Source organism: Natrix helvetica (genome assembly GCF_964273705.1).
Source record: "Natrix helvetica genome assembly, chromosome: 1".
Classification (NCBI taxonomy): Eukaryota; Metazoa; Chordata; class Lepidosauria; order Squamata; family Natricidae; genus Natrix; species Natrix helvetica.
This window is the reverse complement of record NC_138548.1, coordinates 27,367,121-27,390,633: the sequence shown is the minus strand read 5'-3', so window position 1 is coordinate 27,390,633 and position 23,513 is coordinate 27,367,121. Positions and strand designations below refer to the sequence as shown.

Sequence of the window (23,513 nt, the reverse complement as noted above, 5' to 3'; positions counted from 1 at the left end):
AAATTTAGGAGAGGATATGGAGGTTTTAAAAGCGGTCAGGTGTCTGCCAGGTGCTACTGCCAGTAGAGACAAGAGGCGTATTCTTAAGATAGTCAAGAATGCAAGTAAGGACTGTGACGTTGATGCTATTATACATCTTGGCACTAATGATCTATCCCAGAAAGATGTACTTTCTGTGCAGAATGATTTCCAGAACTTGGGGTATGAACTTAATAGTATAGGTTGTAGGCTTATCTTTTCAGAGGTTTTACCTGTATATAAGGAACAAAAAGGGAAGGGCCAGCGTGTAACAGAGTTTAATGTTTGGCTAAAGGAGTGGTGTAAAAGGGAAGGCTTTGGTTTTATTAGTCATGATGCCTGTAGCTGGTTCAATGAAAAACTGTATAAAAGAGATGGGCTGCACCCATCCAAGAAAGGGACTGAGTTACTTGGCATTAAATTCACAGATTTTCTTGATAAACATTTAAACTGAAGAGCGGGGACAGAGAATTAATAGATCCAGAACATTTCTGTCCCCAGCAAACTAAAATTCATAGGGTTATAAGTGCATGTAACATAGATGTGTGTGTGGGTAAGATTATCACTCCTGCTGTCACGCAAAACCAAGCATTTAATAGTGATTGCCATACCATGTGCATGAATCACACAAGTGGCAAGAAAATAGGGGCAGTCAGGCATAACACCGGTTATGTAGACAGTAAACTCAAGGTCAATCAAAATGGACTCAAATGTCTATACACCAATGCACAGAGTATGAGGAATAAACAGGGTGAATTAGAAATTCAAGTAAAAGAGGGCAGATACAATATTATTGCCATTACAGAAACTTGGTGGGATGAAACCAACAAATGGAACATACAGCTAGAAAGATTTAAATTATTTAAAAGAAATAGATCAAATAAAAGAGGAGGTGGAGTTGCACTACATATAAGAAATAACTACGTCTCTACAGAAATAGAGCACAACAATGATGAGAACTATCTTGAATGCATTTGGGTCAATATTAAAGGTTGTGGGGGAAATGACATTGTCATAGGTCTATACTACAGGCCACCCAACCAAGCAGAGGAAGTAGATGAACTTTTTGCTAGTCAGCTAACTAAGGTATGTAGGAAACACACCACAATAGTAATGGGAGATTTTAACTACCCTGACATCAACTGGGAAACAAACTCTGCACCAAGTGGAAGATCCAACAGGTTCCTAACAAACCTAGCAGACAACTTTGTTTTCCAAAAAGTAGAGTGTCAGGGGAAAAAACACCCTGGAGAAAATGTGAGATCAATGGACCGGGCTGATTCCCTTCAGCATATCTTTTGAGATATTAAGAAAATAAAATAAAAGTCTTTGAGAAGTATTCTAATTAATAAACAAACTTTAATACGAAAATAATAAAAGTAAACAAAACAGAAAGTTAACTAAATTGTTACATTTTGATAATGAAAGCTCCGTCTGCCAAGTTCTGCTTGGTAGCCGGACAAAGAACAAAGGAATAGTTCTGGAATGTGTGAAGCATGCGCAATAAATCACTTTCAGATAACATTTTGTTTTATGACCTGCGCAATAAAGCTTTCTTAGTTTAACTCTTGAGTGTCAATTCAGTCAGTTCATGGCCTAGCAAACTTTTTAACATCGTGACACCCCTTCTTTTGCTAGTCTGGGCTGACGTCATCAAATCATCAATTAAGGCACATCTTCTTTCGCAGATACTCGTGTTGATTTGCGGCGAGTGGTTTGTTAAACATGTCTGCAATCTGATCATGTGTAGAAACATATTGCAATTTAACAAAACCTTGCTTAACTAATTGCTTTGTGTTTTGATAACGAATGTCAATGTGTCTGGACCTAGAACCTGTGAAATGTGACTCAGAAATATAAACAACAGATACATTATCTTCCATCACGGTGATTGGTCGAATCGGATGTGTCCAGATATCTGTGATCAAAGCATCAAACCACGTTAGAGAATTACAAGCATCTGAAACACAAGCATATTCAGCTTCAGTAGATGAACATGAAACAAAACTCTGTTTTCTCACTTGCCAGTAAACAGGACAACCATTCAGGAACATCATGTAACCAGAAGTGCTTTTGCGTGACTTCTTGTCACTCGCCCAGTCGGCGTCAGCAAAACAAATTAACTGTGGATGATCAGTGTGTGTTGGTTCTAGCAATAACTTCATGTGTTTAGTGTGTTTCAGGTATTTCAACAACTTCTTAATGCATGACCAATGAAATTGTGTTGCCTTACCTACGTGTCGTGATAAAAGATTAATACTAAGTGCGATATCAGGTCTGGTCCAACTACTAATGTATAATAGTGAACCAATGACTGAACGATAAAGTGTTTGGTCCTCGAACTCAGGACTTGGTTCATGTGTTAAGTTGTGAAAATCTGTTTGCATGGGTGTCTTTGTTGTGCTAGCATCTTTCATGTTGCAATGATGCAGAATGTGGTCAATTTTCTCCTCTTGTGAAAGACTAAACCCCTTCTGTGTCTTTTCAATTTGAACACCTAAATAAGTGCTAATGTGTCCTAAAGATTTTAGTGTGAAGTATCTCTGCAAACTTTTAGCAAAAATCTCACTCATTTTCTTATTTGGACCAATATAAACAATATCATCAACATAAACAAGAATTATCTCATATGCATTGTTAGATCTTTTTGTGAACACGCATTCATCAGTTTCGGACTTAATAAAGCCCATTGAATTTAGTTTGTCAGTAAGACATAAATACCACATTAAACCTGACTGTTTCAGACCATAAAGACTTTTGTTCAGGAACCAGGTATCCCCTTCTTGCTTTCGGAATCCTGGAGGGCTTCTGACGTAGATCTCTTCATCTAGGTCTGCATGTAGATAAGCTGTGTCCACATCAAATTGGAAAACTTCTAAACCAAGAATAGTTGCAGTGGTTAAGGCAATTTTTACACTTTCAGTTCTGACTGTTGGTGAGTAAGTGTTTGTGTAGTCCTCAGGATAACGTTGAGCGAAACCCTGAGCTACAAGTCTGGCTTTGTATAAAGACTCACCATTTGGTTTCTTCTTGATTCTGTAGACCCATCGAGTGCCAATGACTTTCTTGTTTGCTGGAGGTTTTGCAGGTGTGAATACATTGAGTTTCTTTAAACTGTCCATTTCATCCTGCATTGCATCATACCATTTGTCTTGCTCTGAATCAGGAAGCTGTTTGATTTGTGTGAATGTCTCAGGAGGAAGAGTAACGTTGCAAATCAAAGGTAATGGTGATTTTGTCAGTTGCCATGAATAACGTTGTGGAGGGATTCCTTTTGTGGCCCTCTTGGAACGTCTAGGAACATCAGTCCAGTCTTCTTCTTCATCATCATCATCATCCTCGTCCTCACGTTTGTCGCTAGCATCAGCATCCGCGGCTTGCGAAGACGGAACATCAGGTTGTGAAGAACTGGTAGAAGGAATATCTGCCTGCGAATTGTCATCAGGCTGCGTGGCATCTGGAACACCATCTCTAGGAAAATAAACTTCAGGATCATTGGAATGAATCTTGGACCAGTCAATATCTTCCTCAAAGTTAGCAGATTGTGAAATGACAATCACATGTTTAGTATCAATGAATTTGTACCATTTTGAATTATCATCAATACCCATAAATCTCAGTCTCTTTGCTACTGTACCTCCCTTTCTTCTTTGACTTAAGGGAGTGTTCACCATAGCATATGAACCAAAAATGTGGAGGTTCTTGAGATCAGGCTTGTAGCCATACAGCATGTAGAAAGGAGTTTGATTGATTACACTGCTCCAAGTACGGTTGACAATGTAATTTGCATACTTGATTGCTTCACCCCAGTATGTGTTACTCAGATTGGCATCTTCTAGAAGACAACGCATCATGGTTTGTAGAACCCCTTGTCTTCTTTCTACGACTCCGTTATGAGCCGGTGTATATGGAGCAGATGTCTGATGAAGAATTCCATTCTTATGCATCCAGTCCTGGAAACGCTGAGACATGAATTCTGCACCACGGTCACTTTGGATTCTGGCGATGCGAACTTGGTATTGTGTAGAAACAAAAGCTGCAAAGTCTTTAAAGATCTGAAAGGTCTCAGATTTCTCTTTCATGGGATATACAAATCCATATCTAGAATGATTATCTACAATTGTTAAAAAATACTTTCTGCCACCAAGTGTTGGTGGGAAAGGACCCACTATGTCAGTGTGTACCAAATCAAAAATGCGTGTTGACCGGCGTGTAGCGTGTTTTGGAATTGGAGCCGCCTTGGATTTAGCCTTTTTGCAAACGGCACAATCCAAAAACACCTTACACCCCTTTAGATCCAAACCTTTTGCGAACTCCGGCATCTTTCTAAGAACACGGAAACTGGCATGTCCCAATCTTCTGTGCCACTTGTGAATACACCTGGAATGCAAAGGTTTACCAGTTAGTGAATTCTCAACATTAACAGTTTCATGAGGACCCTCAGGCTTGCTCTGAGCAACCTGTTTTTGTTTTCTCTGTTTGTTGGCTTTAGGAGCCTTTGGCACAGTAACGTTTTCTCTCTCTGGGCCAACTCTCTCTGGCTCTGCGTTGTGCCTTTTTGGAGTTTGCATACTTGCCTGTGCTTGCCCTTTAGGCTTTGGCTTTAAGTAATAAACACCACCAATCAGCATAGTTTCAGCAACAATATCTCCATCTTTAACTAAGTAACTTGCTTTTTCGAGGTGGTGAACCTGGAACTTTAAATCTCTAGACAAGTGACTTTGACTAAGCAAATTACTGGTTGCTGAAGGTATGTAATAAACATCAGGGATGTGTGTATCAAGCTCTTCAATGTAAACAGTTCCTTTTCCCATGACCTTGCAAGTGTGGTTGGTGAAGGAATACAGTTCTCGATACTCGGGCTCTGGTTTGCCCATCTCTGTGAAAAGTTCCCTTCTGTGGGTAACGTGCACAGCTGCTCCACTATCTAAAGTCCACAAAAGAGGTCTGTCGAACTTTGGATCAGGTTGTGGAACGTTGGTTATGGCCAGTGTTACAAGTGGAGCTTGTGGGTCACGCCTTGGACCACGACGACCTTGTCTTCCACCTCTACCTCTGCCTCTGGAGTCTGTTCCTCTGGGCTGGTACGTGGCGGGAGCTGGAACTCGTTGGGGACAATCCCGGGTGTCATGTCCCACACGGTTGCAGGTGTAGCATTTTGGCATCCTTGGAGCGTAGCCTCTTCCTCGGAAGGGACGTCTGGCTGGAGCCTTTGATGCTGGGGGTCGTTGCAGATGTGGTGTAGCTAACCTGATAGCTTCCTCTTCCACTAAAAGTCTGCAAACGTGGTTAACTGTGCGTTGAGCAATAGGCACGTAGTTAATCTTTGCAACAGCATCTTTCCATTCACAATTCAATGAGTTAATGATGATGCTAATCATTTGGATATCATCGATTACATGGCCATTTTGTCTCAATTCACTTCTCATTCTTTTCAGTTTGGTCAAATGTCCACCAATTCGTTCACCAGGTTTCAACTTTGAACCATGGAACTCAGACATGAGCAAACATGAAGATTCAATTGAAACGGGCCTGTAGCAATCTTCCAAAATAGCCCAAATTTCTTGGGCAGTTGCATCAGGTGGAAAGATACCCTGGATCTCAATTTCCATTGACATGAGCAAAGTCGTGATAGCTCTGTTTTCCAGGTCTCTCATCGCAGGTGTCCATGGTTGGGCAGGAGGATTAAAAACCATGCAATGTGTGCCTTCTCTTCGAAGCAAGAGCGCAATTTCACTGACCCAGGCTTTATAATTCTCTCCTGACTCCTTTAATTTGGACTCACCAGTCAAGGGGGTGACTGTGAATACCTGCTGAGGAATGTGCATCGGAACAATTTGTTGATCTGGTTGCAAAGCTGGTTGTTGAACCAGGGGATGCTGGGGTTGCATCATTGGCCTTTGCGTGGCAACATCAAATTGACTTCCTTGCATTCGCCTTTGGCTTTGCCTTTTTTCATCTAGGGAGGATTCAGCACCACCAGGGGGTGTTGAAGACTCAACCTTTGGAGGCAAAGTTTTGGCTTCTAAAGAACTCATAGGTAAATCTTTAAAGCTTTGATGAAACTGCATCATCTTTTGCTCTAATAATTTTTCTCCGCCAGCAGATGGCAGTGCAGCTTCACTTCTTGGCTGCAGCCCTCTATACGTGGCCGGAAGTTCAATGGGCTCAAAGGGATCACGTGACCTCGGTGACGTGTACATATCTCTTTGTTCTAATTGACCAATGAACTCTGTGGGGTGTGTCTTAGGCTGTTGTTTTGAAGACAAGATGGCGTCCTCAGACATTTTGGGAGTGGGGGAGCTCCTCCTACTTCGCTTTATTTCGTTAAAGCACTCTCTCGCCTCCCTAGCATATTTTTCAAACAGCTTTAATTGATATAGATAGCTTTGCATTTCTTGCTGATCATCTGGGAAGGATTCATAAAATTTGCTTTCTGCATGGGAGGATTTTTTTCTCTGCCGGCAGTTGTCGTTTAGACTTTTGCCGTTCATTAATTGTATCTTGATAAGGAGGAAGATTTACTGACCTCAGTCCGTAGATCTCGACTTCTGTAGCTCCTTCCCCCACATCTGGCTTGGCACCTAGAGAAGTCTGTTGGTTTTGAAATAATTCTGAAGGATCTTGCTTCTTTGTGTCTGAGGAAATGAATTCTTTCAAACGCTTTCCATGTCCGCATTTTTTTCTTTTCTTTTTCCTCTTCGACATGACTAATTAGCTTTAGTCGGTTATCATAAGATAGCACGAAGGGAAAATACAGCCATAAATTGTAGCCATCTCAGCTTGTATCATCAACCAACCTCTGCATACCAAGTTGTCAGGGGAAAAAACACCCTGGAGAAAATGTGAGATCAATGGACCGGGCTGATTCCCTTCAGCATATCTTTTGAGATATTAAGAAAATAAAATAAAAGTCTTTGAGAAGTATTCTAATTAATAAACAAACTTTAATACGAAAATAATAAAAGTAAACAAAACAGAAAGTTAACTAAATTGTTACATTTTGATAATGAAAGCTCCGTCTGCCAAGTTCTGCTTGGTAGCCGGACAAAGAACAAAGGAATAGTTCTGGAATGTGTGAAGCATGCGCAATAAATCACTTTCAGATAACATTTTGTTTTATGACCTGCGCAATAAAGCTTTCTTAGTTTAACTCTTGAGTGTCAATTCAGTCAGTTCATGGCCTAGCAAACTTTTTAACATCGTGACACCCCTTCTTTTGCTAGTCTGGGCTGACGTCATCAAATCATCAATTAAGGCACATCTTCTTTCTTGCATTCGCCTTTGGCTTTGCCTTTTTTCATCTAGGGAGGATTCAGCACCACCAGGGGGTGTTGAAGACTTAACCTTTGGAGGCAAACATCGTGACATAGAGAAGGGAACAAGGGGATCAGCCATGTTGGACTTAATTCTCACTAACAGAGAGGAAATGATAGAAGGTGTTGAAGCCATAGGAACCCTGGGGGCAAGTGACCATGCAATATTGGAATTCAACATTAATCAAACATAAGTAGTAGAACAAAGTCAAACTAGAGTCTTGGACTTTAAGAAAGCTAATTTCAATAAACATAGAGAGAGCTTGGGAAAAATTCCATGGATGAGAATCCTCAAGGGGAAAACAACTCAAGAAGCTTGGGAAATTTTGAAAAATGAGATTACAAAAGCCCAGTCTAGCACAATACCAATGAAGAAGAAAAATAACAGCTCCCAAAAGAAACCAGCATGGCTGCATAAAGAACTATCTGACAAACTGAAAGACAAAAAAGGTAAGTATAAAAAGTGGAAGGAGGGGGACATAACTAAGGCAGAATATCAGCAAATAGCCCGAGCATGTAAAGATGAAGTGAGGAAAGCTAAGGCTCACAATGAAGAAAGGCTTGCCACAAAAGTAAAAATTAACAAAAAAAGCTTCTTCCAACATGTTAAAAACAAGAAAAAAGTTAAGGAAACAATTGGTCCATTGCTAGGAGAAAGTGGCAAGAAGGTGACAAGCAACAGGGAGAAAGCAGAACTATTTAACTCATGTTTTGCATCTGTCTTTACACAAAGGGATAAAACAGTCCAACCTATCAAAAGCAGCACCACAAAAATCAGATTAGGATCACAAATTGAAATAGGGAAGAAAATGGTAAGTGAGCACCTGTCTACCCTAGACGAGTTCAAATCACCAGGACCGGATGGATTACACCCCAGGGTTCTGAAGGAACTAGCAGACGAGATCTCAGAACCACTGAATTATATCTTTCAGAGATCCTGGAACACCGGGGAACTACCAGAGGACTGGAAAAGAGCTGATGTGGTTCCCATCTTCAAAAAAGGGAAAAAAATAGATCCAGGAAGCTACAGGCCTATCAGCCTGACCTCAATACCAGGAAAGATTCTGGAAAAGATAAGCAACGAATTTGCGAACACCTAGAAGCAAACAAAGTAATAGCCAAAAGCCAACATGGATTTGTCAAAAACAGATCATGCCAGACTAATCTTTGATAATGTGACAAAATTAGTGGACCAGAGGAATGCCGTCGATATAGTTTACTTGGACTTCAGTAAGGCTTTTGATAAGGTAGACCATAACCTACTACTAGATAAAGTAGAAGAATGTGGGTTAGATAGTATCACCACCAGATGCATTTGTAACTGGCTGACCAACCGCACTCAACGTGTAGTCCTCAATGGAACTGCATCTACATGGAGGGAAGTATGCAGTGGAGTACCCCAAGGCTCTGTTTTAGGCCCAGTACTCTTCAACATCTTCATCAATGATTTGGATGAGGGAATAAATGGGGAACTCATCAAATTTGCAGATGACACCAAGCTGGCAGGAATAGCCAACACTCCAGAAGATAGGCTTAAGATACAGAAGGATCTTGACAAACTTGAACATTGGGCACTATCTAATAAAATGAAATTCAATGGTGAAAAGAGTAAGGTTCTACATTTAGGCAACAAAAATGGAATGCACAGGTACAGTATAGGTGGTACCGTGCTCAGTAGTAGTAACTGTGAAAGGGATCTTGGAGTCCTAGTGGACAACCATTTAAATATGAGCCAGCAGTGTGCAGCAGCTGCCAAAAAAGCCAACACAGTCCTAGGCTGCATCAACAGAGGGATAGAATCAAGATTACGTGAAGTGTTAATACCACTTTATAATGCCTTGGTAAGGCCACACTTGGAATACTTCATTCAGTTCTGGTCGCCACGATGTAAAAAAGATGTGGAGACTCTAGAAAGAGTGCAGAGAAGAGCAACAAAGATGATTAGGGGACTGGAGACTAAAACGTATGAAGAACGGTTGCAGGAACTGGGTCTGTTTAGCTTAAGAGAAAGAAGGACTAGGGGAGACATGATAGCATTGTTCCAATATCTCAGGGGTTGCCACAAAGAAGAGGGAGCCAAACTATTCTCCAAGGCACCTGAGGGTAGAACAAGAAACAATGGGTGGAAACTAATCAAGGAGAGAAGCAACTTAGAACTGAGGAGAAATTTCCTGACAGTTAGAACAATTAATCAGTGGAACAGCTTGCCTCCAGAAGTTGTGAATGCCCCAACACTGGAAGTCTTTAAGAAGATGTTGGATAGCTATTTGTCTGAAACGGTATAGGGTTTCCTGCCTAGGCAGGGGGTTGGACTAGAAGACCTCCAAGGTCCCTTCCAACTCTACTATTGTATTGTATTGTATTGTATCTGTCTGGTACCAGAAATGAATACACATAGTCTTTGACTTACAACAGTTCATTTAGTGACCATTCAAAGTTACAATGGCACTGAAAAAAGTATGACCATTTTTCACGCTTATGATTGTGGCAACTTCCCCACTGTCATGTGATCAAAATTGAGATGCTTGGCAACTAAGCATCTGAGGGTAGGACAAGAAGCAATGGGTGGAAACTAATCAAGGAGAGAAGCAACTCAGAACTAAGGAGAAATTTCCTGACAGTTAGAACAACTAATCAGTGGAACAACTTGCCTCCAGAAGTTGTGAATGCTCCAACACTGGAGGTTTTTAAGATGTTGTTGGATAACCATTTGTCTGAAGTAGTGTAGGGTTTCCTGCCTAGGCAGGGGGTTGGAGTAGATGACCTCCAAGGTTCCTTCCAAGTATTATTCTGTTAACTCATATTTAACAGAATAACAGAGTTGGAAGAGACCTTGGAGGTCTTCTAGTCCAACCCCCTGCTTAGGCAAGAAACATTACACCACTTTGACAAATGGTTAAATGACCCTGTGTTTACTTTCTACATAACCTGTGTTGTCCCCTACTGCCTTACCACCTGTTGATTAGTGCTCATGGTATGGCACTCACTATTAAATGCTTGTTTTTGCTTGACAGAAAGGTTGATATTTCTACCGGCACTGATAATCCTATTAATTTTAGATTGCTGGGGACAGAAATGTTCTATATTAATTAATTCTCTGTCCCCACTGTTCAATTTAAATGTTTATCTTAAAAAATCATGATTTCACTTAACAACTGTGGCAAAAAAGTTGTAATATGAGGCAAAATTCCCTTAACAAATGTTTCACTTAGCAACAAAAATTTTGGGCTCAATTGTGTTCGTTCAGTCAAGGAGTACCTGTACATTGAGAAGATACTGAAATCAGAGCTATTAACCTGTTCAGCGCCTCTCTTTTGTTTTCCATATTTTTGTTTTGCTCTTCCACTTATGAATTTTTATTTTATGTTTTTAAACATGTAACAGATCCTTTGACTTTGCTTCCTATTATATCAGCTGCCAAGAGCTGAATTGTGATGGGGTCACAAAATGTAAGAAGTAAATAAATAAGCGAAGTTCGTTAAGAAGGTAGGGATCATAGCAGGAAGGATGCTACTAATAATGAAGATGAGGACCAATTATTCATGGATTAGGGTCATTGCCTTTGCAAGCTCTTTTGTTTACTAGTTAATTCTGCAGTTAATTACTCCTTCAGCTGTGCATGTTTTTTACTCACTAGAGGGATTAAATCACTTTAATACAAGCTGCACAAAACAGAAAAAACCCTCTTTTTCAAAGACTTTATTTCAAAATAAGGAGCAATTGTACTGCCAATTTTTAATAAATAAAATGCCCTCCAAAACGATGGCAGCTGATGTCTAAGTAAACAAAGAAGAAATGGTTATTGCCATTGATGCAGAGAGGAACAATACACCATATATACTGTATATAGCACATTGTGCCTCTCTGCATCAGTGGCACTGGGAGAAATTGAAATGTTAATTGGAGTCATTCCCCAGCAGTACTCCAGTCACTAGCCCAGGAATTAGCAAAGTTACTAGCGCTGGGAGAGTCCCCATGGTTCCCACATGCTGATGCATAGCATGAGCTGCAGCCTCCTTCTAGGACAGGGGTGTCAAACTCAGGGCCCTCTGGCCAGATCTGGCCTGCAAGATACTTAGATCTGGCCCATGGGGCCACCCTGGAAACAGCAAAGGGCTGAGATGCCCGCCCCGCCCCGACACAAGAGTGGGGCTTTTTAGGCAAAAATAGTAAAATGTACTTATCACTTATAACTACCGTTATCTCCAGACTTCTATTCTGCTTCAATTCTATCTAACTAAGACAATGTTTCTCACTCTCAGAAACTTTTAAGATATATGGACTTTAACTCCCAGAATTCCCTAACCAGCATGGGCATTATAAGAACTGAAGCCCATAGATCACGCGTGTCAAACTCGTGGCGTCATGATGCTGTCATGTGACATTTTGCAATGCTTTTCCCATTCGCGGACCTGGGGCGGGCATGGCCTGCACCAAGGGTGCGTTCCAGCAGGTACTACTGTCAGTTCGCTTGTTTGCATGATGCACCCACGCTGATGTGCACTGCGCACGCATGCACACTGCAGTTAAAATTATTCTGCGCGTGTGCAGAATTGAAAAACAAAATGGCGGCGCCTATGGAGCCACCCAGGGAAGCGGTTCGGGGGCGTGGCAGACCTGGGTTGCTGCTGGTTCCAGCGACCCAGGCCACCAAACTACTACCAGTTCGGCCAAACTGGTCCAAACCAGTAGAAACCCACCACTGGCCTGTGCAAGATGCATCCGGTCTGGGGGTGCCAGTTTGACACCCCTGCCATAGATCTTAAAACTGCTAAGACTGATTTAGAATATTCCTCCCTGGAATATGTGGGTAATTATTATTCCAAACAAACTTTTTGCAGGTAGGTGCCTTTGAGTCATACAGGCAATCCTCAACTTATGACCACAACTGGGACTGGAATGTGGTTATGAAAGTCATCACATGACCAGACCTGACTTTATGACCATTTTTACCATGATTGTTAAGCAAATCTGGCTTCATCCATTGACTTTGCTTGTGAGAACCCAGCTGGGAGGATTGCAAATCACAACCACATGACCATCATAAATATCAGCTGTTGCCAAGGGCCCAAATTGCAATCACGTGACCATGAGGGTGGTAACTTTGAGGGCAGGTCGTAAATTATGGTTTTTCAACACCATCATAATTCTGAACTATTAAATGAACAGCTTTAAGTTGACATGACCCACCTATATTGAAATCTCTAGAGGTTTTTGAGAAGAGCCATTTGTCTGGAATGGTAGAGTCTCCTACTTGAGCATTGGGTAGCAATAGAAGACCTCTAAGATTCCTTCCAACTCAGTTATTCTGAAATACAAACCCATTCCCCTAGAGCAGGGGTGTCAAACTCAATTTCATTGAGGGACGCATCAGGGTTGTGTTTGACCAATGCATAAATATGCAAGTAGATAAATAGGTACCACTTCAGTGGGAAAGTAATAGTGCTTCATGATGTCATGCTGGTCACATGACCACAGAAACATCTTCAGATAACCCTGGCTCAATGGCCTTGAAACAGAGGAACCCTAGAATCAACAGTGACCAGCAGAATAAAATCCTCAGGAACTCCTTTACCTCTTTTTCTTTCCTTCCTCTTCCAGTACTTTCATCCTTTCCTCTTCTTCCATTTCCATCTTGCAGTTTCTCTTTTTTTGTTGGTGTTTTTGTTGAAAAGCAGGCAGGGAACAGGTGGGCATGTACTTGTGTGTTTCTCTGTGTGAGACTGATTGGTACATGCAAATAGAGAAAGAATCTTATAGAGGGGTAGCTTATTTATAGGCAATTAATTTTAATCCTAGATATTTGCTCAAGCATTATTGCTACTAGATTGTGCTTCCCAGCAGGGAAACAGTAGACACATGTTTACAAAGGAGAGGAAAATCTTCAGAAGTAGTTTCATCTGATATGGGCAGCCTTAGGCTGTGGAAGAAAGGAATCTGTGCATTATAAAGGACAATTAGCTGTACATTCAGTAACAAACAGCTGAACCTCTGCCAGTGAAAAGAGGATAGATACAAATCCTGGAAAGAATGACATGGATTCAGGAAAATAAAAGGCAAGCGATATACCCGTAATTTGCTCACTGGGTAGAGAATGTTCCCAGCCTGAGTTTCTTTGTATGTCAGGGGAACTTGGATAATGATGGCAAAAATAAGAACATGGTGTTCACATTAAAATAAATTATACTTTATGTAACTATGGATTCTCTACTTAGCTAGAATAGGCTGGGTGCATAGTTCAGTTTTAGGCATATGAGCAGACTTGGGCACGTTATATTCTGTTCAGTAGTTTGCCCTAACAACCGTCATTAGTAAAGATCTCTCAAAACTAGACGTTCTGCTAAAAAGAATGGAAGTGTAGCTAGGATAGACAGTTCTTTACTAGTTAACATAGTCGTGGGCAGAGTCATTTATTTAACAGAATAACAGAGTTGAAAGGGACCTTGGAGGTCTTCTAGTCCAACCTCCAAGCAGGAGACCCTAGACCTGTGATGGCAAACCTATGGCATGCATGCTGGAAATGGCACGCAGAGCCATCTCTCCAGGCACGCCAGGTGTCACCCATTGCTCTTCCGTGTTCCGGCACATACATGAGCTGAGCACCAGACAGCTGATCTTCACATGCACATGCATGCCAGAAACCAGAAGCTCAGGTTCCCGGCATACAGGTGCCCATTGGGGAACTGCTATTCCAGTTTCCGGTGCCTTAAATGCCTCCAGCGATTTTTTGAATATTTGTTTATTCATTCACACATTTGTTTTTCTGACTTCAAGTCATGTTGCCACTTGGCAACCCCTTGGATTAGTCCCTGCCCTTTTTTTGTTTTTTGGAAATGGATTGCCCTTGGCTTCTTTTTCCTAAGGCTGAGAGAAAGTGACACACCCCAAATAGTCTTGAGGCTAGCTTCTTAAACTCTTATGAACAGCTGAACTTTCTCAGCTTTAGGAAGAAGGTAATGACAAACCACTTCTGAAATCTTTCCAAGAAATCTACAGGGACTTAGGATAGGATAGAATAGAATAACAGAGTTGGAAGGGACCTTGAAGGTCTTCTAATCCAACCCCCTGCCTAGGCAGGAAACCCTACACCACTTCAGACAAATGGCTATCCAACACCTTCTTAAAAACCTCCAGTATTGGAGCATTCACAACTTTTGGAGGCAAGCAATTCCATTGATTAATTGTTCTAACTCTCAGGAAATTTCTCCTCAGTTCTAAGTTGCTTCTCTCCTTGATTAGTTTCCACCCATTGCTTCTTGTTCTACCCTCAGGTGCCTTGGAGAATAGTTTGACTCCCTGTTCTTTGTGGCAACCCCTGAGATATTGGAACACTGCTATCATGTCTCCCCTAGTTGTTTTTTCCCTTAAACTAGACATACCCAGTTCCTGCAACCGTTCATGTTTTAGCCTCCAGTCCCTTAATCATTTTTGTTGCTCTTCTCTGCACGCTTTCAAGAGTCTCCACATTTTTGTTTACATCGTGGCGACCAGAACTGAATGCAGCATTCCAAGTGTGGCCTTCCAAGGCATTGTAAAGTGGTATTAACACTTCACGTGATCTTGATTCTAACCCTCTGTTTATGCAGCCTAGAACCGTGTTGGCTTTTTGGGCAGCTACTGAACTTATCCACATAGTTGCCAGGAGTCAACAATGACACACACACACACTCTCTCTCAAAGACTGACTTCATCCTGTTGTGCCGTCTGTTGAAGTTAGCTGCTAGTATTATGACCTTAAATCAGCGTCCCTCTTCACCAGTTGAAAATCAGTGTTCAAACAGTGGGGCCAGTAGGAGGATTTAAGTATCTGTTTATTTGGGATTCTGCATTCACCCAGTTTACCCATTTGACAATGGAACCTGTTCAACAAGATAGTGTTGAACTACCACTTTAAGCACCCTAGCCTTGTTGGTGATTGTCAATGTCTCACATTCCACTGTTCTCTAAATAGACTCTTCTCTACAGGAGACATTCCTGGTTAGTTGGGCTCTTCCCAATTCAGCAGAAGGTAGCAGCTCCTGATGCCATGGGATGGGGGCAGAGAGTGGTGGGGAGCAAATGGAATGAATGTATTCACCTCCTCATTCAGCCCCTTTCCTAGGTCCTCATTTATGCTTCACATCGTCCTGGATCTTTCTGGCATATGGTTCCCCCAGGTTGCTCTGCTGTCTTTATTTTCCATTACCAACAGCACAGCCATGTAAATGTGCCTCTGTGCATTTTCTCTTCTCATCTGCCCATGTGTAGTAAGCCTAATGAGCATCCCCTAGAGCTGAAGAACAGAGTATCAAGTGCCTCTTGGGATCATAGTGTGTTCAGCAAAACACACAGCTGCTAACTCCAAAAACACAGAACATAATGTGAGGTGTGATATAACAACGGGTTTAATATTTTTTTTTAAAAAAGACATTAGGCTATTAGCATTTGTGGCTTGCCACTAGGACAGAATCTATGCTGGGACCATTTCCATATTGTGAGCCACCCCACCTCACCCCAGCAATGAGAATGGTCCAAAATTCAGTCAAAAAATGAAGATCTTTGGAAGATGCATGCAAAGCCTCCCACACCTCGAAGATGAGTAGCAAAAGAATGCAACCTGTTTACTTCTGAGACAAATCACAATCTTTATTTTGATGAAAAGAATCATAGCACCACTACTGTGCTAAGCTGTTCAACAAGTTGAAGCCACAGTGCCTTACCCAGGTGCAAAACATAATAATTACTCAATAGACACAGGTAAGGAATGCAGTTTGCAACCATGGGAGAAGGAAGAGGTATCAAAAATAACTTGGGTTCTGGACAACCTACTGAAGTGCAGTTGCAATTTTTGTAAACTGCTAGACAGAGGTCTCTGTTGGGCATGGACAAAAGACTCAAGGTGATGGCCATGATGGTTCGATCACAGTTTCCCCCCTTTTGCTACCAATCTGCCTTCCATTGAGGAACTGAATACTGCATGAGTTAAAAAAAGGGTTGAGAAAATATCTACAGACCCCTCGCATCCTGGACATAAATTGTTTCAACTTCCACCCTCAAACGATGCTACAGGGCTCTGCACACCAGAACAATTAGACACAAGGACAGTTTTCCCCCAATGCCATCACTCTGCTTAGCAACTAATTCCCACAATGCTGTCAAATAATTTACTAAGACTGTGTTACTGTTATTCTTCTCTTCCTTACTACTATCTATCTCTTCCAACTTATTACTATAGCCATGTTGCTTGTATCTTTCAATTATATTGTTTTATTGTTTCCTAATACAATTTGATAGCTTATTAGTAACCTTGACTGTCACTAAGTGTTGTATCTTTTTATTCTTGATGAATGTATTTTTATTCTCCTTATGTACACTGAGAGCATATGCACCAAAAACAAATTCCTTGTATGTTCAATCACACTCTATTCTATTCTATTCTATTATATTATATTATATTATATTATATTCTTTTGATATGTTGTTAGGTATTTTGGAGACAGGTGTCAGGTCCAAGCCCATAGATGGGCAGTGAAATCAAATCAAGTGCAATCCTTTATTTGCTTACACCTAATGGTGTAAGCAAAGGGTAATGCGCGCGGCTTCCAGTAGACCTTCTCGATGAGTAGAGCGGGTGAGATGCAGCAATCAGCTGGGCTGCACGGGCGAGGTGAGCGAGCCAGAGGGTGAGATATAGGCCCAGCCGGTGGTCAGAACTACTGGTTTACTGAAACCAGTCCAAACCGGCAGCAACCCACCTCAGAATCAGGAATACTGAGTGTAACTTCTGGAACCGTCTTGCAAAGTTGTGAATAATTCTGTCCATGGTGCTGCAGAACTGGTCCTTAGCCTCTTCTCGCTGGTTTGTGCAGTGCCATTAATCTGAAGCTCCTGGCCTGATGCTCCCTATTACGATAAGTAAGGCATTCTTTCCTTCGACAGTGCTCCACCTGGCCAAGTCTGCAATATGAAAATTATCTCACTTCCGCCCCACTCAAGAAAAACAAACAAACCCCACTAAACCTAACAGTGTGGGCGAAAGGGGAAGCTGGCAAAAGAGGTGGCAATGGCAACCCTTCCCCCCCCCCTTTTTTTTTATGTTTCAGATACCTGGATTACAAAAACCCAAACCACTAGGTGGCAAAGGAAAAATCCTTTACAGCCATCTAGTGGTCGTTTATATCTTTGCAGCCCTGATGTAGCAGCTTGGGGGCAGCTTCAAAAAGGTTACATTAGCATTTCACTTAATGAGGGTGGGTTCCTGCCGGCATTACTACCAATTCGGTGCCGTAAAAATGTTGCGTGCCTGTGCGCATTTACAACTAAAAAGCTCTGCGTATGCGCACAACGTTAAAAAGGAAAAAAAATAACATTTCTTTCAATGAAGATTGTTCTGCGCACGTGCAGAACAGGAAATCAAGATGGAGCCGCCAAGGATAGAAGTGGTCGGAACCGGTTGGAACCCACCTATTCTATCTTTGCAGCAATAGGCTGCACCTTAGTCAGAAATAATCATGTATAAATAGAGGGATAGAATCAAGATCACGCGAAGTGTTAATACCACTTTATAATGCCTTGGTAAGGCCACACTTGGAATACTGCATTCAGTTTTGGTCGCCACGATGTAAAAAAGATGTGGAAACTCTAGAAAGAGTGCAGAGAAGAGCAACAAAGATGATTAGGGGACTGGAGACTAAAACATATGAGGAACGGTTGCAGGAACTGGGTATGTTTAGCTTAAGAGAAAGAAGGACTAGGGGAGACATGATAGCAGTGTTCCAATATCTCAGGGGTTGCCACAAAGAAGAGGGAGTCAAACTATTCTCCAAGGCACCTGAGAGTAGAACAAGAAGCAATGGGTGGAAACTAATCAAGGAGAGAAGCAACTTAGAACTGAGGATAAATTTCCTGACATAACAATTAATCAGTGGAACAACTTGCCTCCAGAAGTTGGGAATGCCCCAACACTGGAAGTCTTTAAGAAGATGTTGGATAGCCATCTGTCTGAAACGGTATAGGGTTTCCTGCCTAGGCAGAGGGTTGGACTAGAAGACCTCCAAGGTCCCTTCCAACTCTACTATTGTATTGTATTGTATTGTATTGTATTGTATTGTATTGTATTGTATTGTATTGTATTGTATTATTGTATTGTATTGTATTGTATTGTATTGTAATCAGCTCATTCTCCGTGTGGGAACATAGCAATCTGGGGTTGTTTTCAAACTGATGTAGAAGCCTCTAATGGTAGGATGGAGATATTCATGGGCTATGTTAGAGTTTGGCTTATATAAAGTAACACTCTGATAACCACACAATGTGTGGATTCAAATAGCTCTATACTCCTCTGAGATCATCAGTGAGAAAGATTTGCTTTATGTAAGAATGCAAACTGCTACCTGGCAAGAAGCCCACAAAAGTTTCTATCACAATTTGTTAATCCCTTTGGAATCTCATGGGAGGATGAGCGCTTTTCATTTAAATGTCTTAAAATTTGAGAGGGGGGGAGGCAGAAAAGGACTTCTGTTTCTTTAAATGGGAATTACAGGACTCTCTCTTCATACAGGCACTTTGACAAGCACCACTGTCATACAAACCTCCCTCCAATCAGAATCTTCCCTTTACTTTTAAAAAAACCCCACAACACAGCTAATAAGCAACGGTCATTGTAAGCACGCATCCTGTTCTTGAAATTGGCGTCATATCAAAAGCGTCAGAAGCTGCAGCTGTGTGGAGATGAAATTGGCCTTGTGCACAGAACAATCACATTAGAGCATTGCAAACTCTGAACTTGGTTTGACTTCATGTTAGGGATAGCTTTTTTAAAAAAAAACAGAAATGTAAAGAAATCTTAATTATCTAAGATTACCATTATCCAGTTTACAGAATTTTATGAAATCACTAGATGGCAGCAAAAAAATTTTTAAAAAACTATTTGTTGCCATCTAATGGATACCCATACTTTTGCAATCTGATAGCCTTATAATCTCCATGAGTTCTTGTTGATTCAATTATTGATTAACTTTGCACATACTCTCTTAAGAATAACTGAAGTCCTGCTCCAGGGAACAAATCCTCCCCATTTCCCCATAGTTTAGATTCAGAATTTTCATAACAGTCCTGCAAACATCCAAAATTGGAGCAGGGATTTCAACGCAGTCTTAACATCTGTATTGGACAATTTAGCAAAAGCCACAAGAGTTGAATATAGTTAGTACTTGGCTTGTAGACCAACAAGAAACCTGAGATCTGTAGATCGTATTGTCAAAAACTGGTTGTTTTTGATCCTACCAGAAGTTCAGCTTAGCTCAAGTAAGTCTTAATTTACTGTTTAAAAATGGTGGGGGGAAATGCCTTTTTTCCCCATTACTGATTATTCCTTTTGAAGAACTCTTAATACATTTCCACCAATAGCAACATTATTCCAGAACATAATCTGGGGTGGGTCAGAGAACATGGCAAGAGGAAAGAGGTCAGGTAGGTGAGGAAGCAGAGATTGAAACTGGGGCCTGCAGATTTTTATTTTCCAGATGTTACCTCTATCCATTACTTCTTGTCCTGCCTTCAGGTCTTTGGAGAATAGCTTAACCCCTCTTCTTTGTGGCTGCTCCTTAGATAATGGAACACTGCTATCATGATACCCTTAGTCCTTCTTTTCATCAAACTAAAAGGTGAAGGTTGCCCCGCACATGCGTTCTAATCGTTCCCGACTCTAGGGGGCAGTGCTCATCTATGTTTCTAAGTCAAAGAGCCAGCGCTCTCCGTGGTCATATGGTCAGCATGAATAAACGCCGAAGGCGCACGGAACGCCAAAGGTGGTCCTTAGTTTTCCACTTGCATTTTTTACGCATTTTCGAATTGCTAGGTTGGCAGAAGCTGGGACAAGTAATGGGAGCTTACTCTATTATGCGTCACTAGGGATTCGAACTGCCGAACTGCCCACCTTTCTGATCGCCAAGCTCAGCATCTTAGCCACTGAGCCACCGTGTCCCATTTTCATTAAACACTAGATATTTCCAATTCCTGAAACCATTCTTTGTACGTTTTAGCCGCTAGTCCCCTAATCGTCTTTGTTCCTGTTTGTTCTCTTTCTAGAGTCTCAACATCTTTTTTATATCGTGGCGACAAAACTAAATTTAGCTTCATGTGAGCCCGGGGGTGTACAATATTATTTTTTTTACTCCCTTGTGAACAACTAAGTGCCTGTCACAGAGCAGACAGTACAGAAGGCACAATTTGTGGTTGGAAGCTCCAGCCGAACTTCAGGGTTGCAGAACATCCAACAATGCTGTGACATCTTTGAAGGAATAAGTCTGGGGGTAAAAACCACCTCTTCCCCCCCCTTCTATAGGACAGTTTTAAAAGTAGGGAAGGAAACAGGAACCCACCCAAATCTCATACTACATTATGCTATGGTAATCTGAAATTGCAGAAAAGGGAGAAGGGAAGGGTTTGACATGCTCTTACCACAGGCTCAGAATCATTCTTGTTGCATACATAATCCATCTGCCAAATTATGTCCTCCGTGCAGAATTAAAGACTCCTCTAGTGTCCTATTTTCTGTCTTTTTTCCACAATTCCTAGTACATAGAAGTGTAAAAGTTTGAACAATAAAATGCCATGCCCTTTGGGACTATTCTTGCTCATTAACCAGACTTGTTACCAGTGGCTTTATAGTGTTCTGTACCTTTTAATATAGACATTTAAATTATACATAATGTAAATTGGTCACAAAGGGACGTGGTGACTCAGTGGCTAAGACGCTGAGCTTGTCGATCAGAAAGGTCGGCGGTTCGAATCTGTAGCTCTGTGTAACTGAGTGAGCTCCCATTACTTGTCCCAGCTTCTGTCAATCTAGCAGTTTGAAAGCATGTAAAAATGCAAGTAAAAAAATAGGGACCACCTTTGGTGGGAAGGTAACAGCATTCCGTGTGCCTTCGGCACTTAGTCATGCCAACCACATGACCACCGAGATGTCTTTGGAAAGCACTGGCTCTTCAACTTTGAAACTGAGATGAGCACCACCCCCTTGAGTTGGGAACGACTAGCACATATGTGTATGGGAAACCTTTACCTTTACCTTAAATTGGTCACCTGTTGTTCTTCCTGCCTTTGCCTTTTTAATGTTTAAGAAATCAATAGCAAGCTACAGTATATTTTTGGCCAGGTGTATTGAGTGGTGTGGGTGCTCACTCAGATGTGTTTGAATGGGAATGCACACTAAATTGGAAATTATTCACAATTCTTGCCTTAGCTTTGATCTAGGCTTTGAAGAATGAAGTCTTTCATCCAGTGTTGTAAAATTGGTTTTCCAAAATATGCATACTTGTTTGTTTCTATTTGGGAAGGTGGTGAATCTCAACATCTATAACTGGCAAATCTCAAACAAATCACAGTCCTTTTCTAAACATTCACAAATGAGGAATAATATTCAGCAAAGGCTGAACATTTGCCGTGAATGTCAATCTACTGAAACAGCAGGTGCTTTTCTTATTTCCTTATGTTCTTTTAATGTCAGATACAGCTTACCTGCTTTGACCTCATATCTTGTGTTTGCTTTACTACCTCACCTCTCCTCTTGCTGGGCTGCTAGAGCATGCCGAACAAGAATGGAGAAATGAATGTAAAATGTCATGAATTTAAGGCAGGGAAATGAAGTCTTTCATGTCATGGAATGAATGAAATGAGATATGTAAATGAAAGCACATAATGGCAGCCGTATTAATTCCACATACGGAGCCCTCCTTTGTATCAGAAGAATTTATTAAATCAATAATAATTTATTAAATAAATTAACTGGATTCACAATGCCCCCAACAAAAATGGATGCCTCTAATCACACAGTCCAGAGCCTTTTTCTTACAACATGCCAAGTAGAGGCGTGGGGGATACAAAAACACCATCATGTAAAGTCACATCTGCAGCTGAAAAAAGCAGCAGTTGCAATCATCATTTTAACTTTTTTATACCCTCTACCCCATACATGCAACTGCTTAGAATGTTGCTGAAATGATGCTTTAGTTGACGGTTGGTGTTAACCTTGGTGATTTTTTTGTGGTTCAGTAGGTTTTGTGACCTACCTATGCTGCAAACCCAGAGTACCCAATGAGCCTAGAAAATGAATTAATGTCCAAAGGAAGCATTGTTGCATGAGTTTTCCTGCTGTTTTACAAATCACAGCACACTACACTTCCATGTATTCAATCATCCTTGCCACAGTTGTCCCTTACGTTCCCATTTAATCAACAAAGGAAAATATTTGTAGCTTAGGGTTGAAAGGATGACTCCTTGCTGCTCTCTGAGCTTGCTTGTTTTCTTGCAGATGTTTCATTACCCAAACTAGGTAACCTCATCAGTGCTAATTTGGGTAATTAAACATCTGCAGGAAAATCGCAGAGCTCAGAGAGCAGTGAGGAGTCATCCATTCCCATTTCATGTCCACCATTTGCCAGTCTGAACTTTAGGCCACTCAGCCTCTATCTCGACTGAGATTTGTTTGTGGGCTGCCTAGCAGGAATTTAGTAAATTCAATAGTTTGGCATAGAAATTTGATGGCTGGATGGATAGATAGATAGATGGATGGATGTAAATAGGCAAATAGACAGACAGAGGTAGGTAGATACCTTAGGTAGGTAAATAGGTAGGTAGAGAAAGATAGATAGATAGATAGATAGATAGATAGATAGATAGATAGATAGATAGATGATAGATAGATAGATATCAAGTATCAAGTAGGTTTTATTGTCATTTCAACAATATACAGTACAGTACACAGTGAAACGAAACAACGTTTCCCCAGGACTAAGGTGCTACATCAGACAACATAGATAAAAAGAAAAAGAGCAGCACACAAAACTATATATAGCTCTAAATCTAAGAACTTAAGAGAGTGTTGAGAAGTCTAATGGCTTGTGGAAAGAACCTTTCGCAGTCTGTTTGTGCAGGCCTGAATGCTTCTGTACCTTATTCCAGATGGCAGGAGAGTAAAGAGCATGTATGAAGGATGTGCGTGGTCAGCCACAATGTTTTCTGGCTTTACGAATGCAGCGTGTAGTGTATATATCCATGACAGAGAGAAGAACGACCCCGATGATCTTCTCTGCCGTCCTCACTATTCGCTGTAGGGTCTTACGATCCGACACGGTGCAATTCCCAAACCAGGTGGTGATGCAGCTGCTCAGGGTGCTCTCGATGGTCCCCCTATAG

The 23,513-nt window shown here is 41.3% G+C and overlaps 1 protein-coding gene across 1 annotated transcript in view; it reads left to right on the top strand.

Annotated features, from left to right (window-relative positions):
- LOC309385515 (COUP transcription factor 2-like) overlaps positions 1–23,513 on the top strand; it is a gene marked incomplete at both ends in the record, with an annotated part of 35,683 nt that extends 12,170 nt beyond the window's left edge. Inside the window, one exon of the mRNA XM_081940031.1 lies at positions 23,432–23,513. Coding sequence (XP_081796157.1) covers positions 23,432–23,513 — 82 coding nt within the window. The remainder of the gene's footprint in view (positions 1–23,431) is intronic.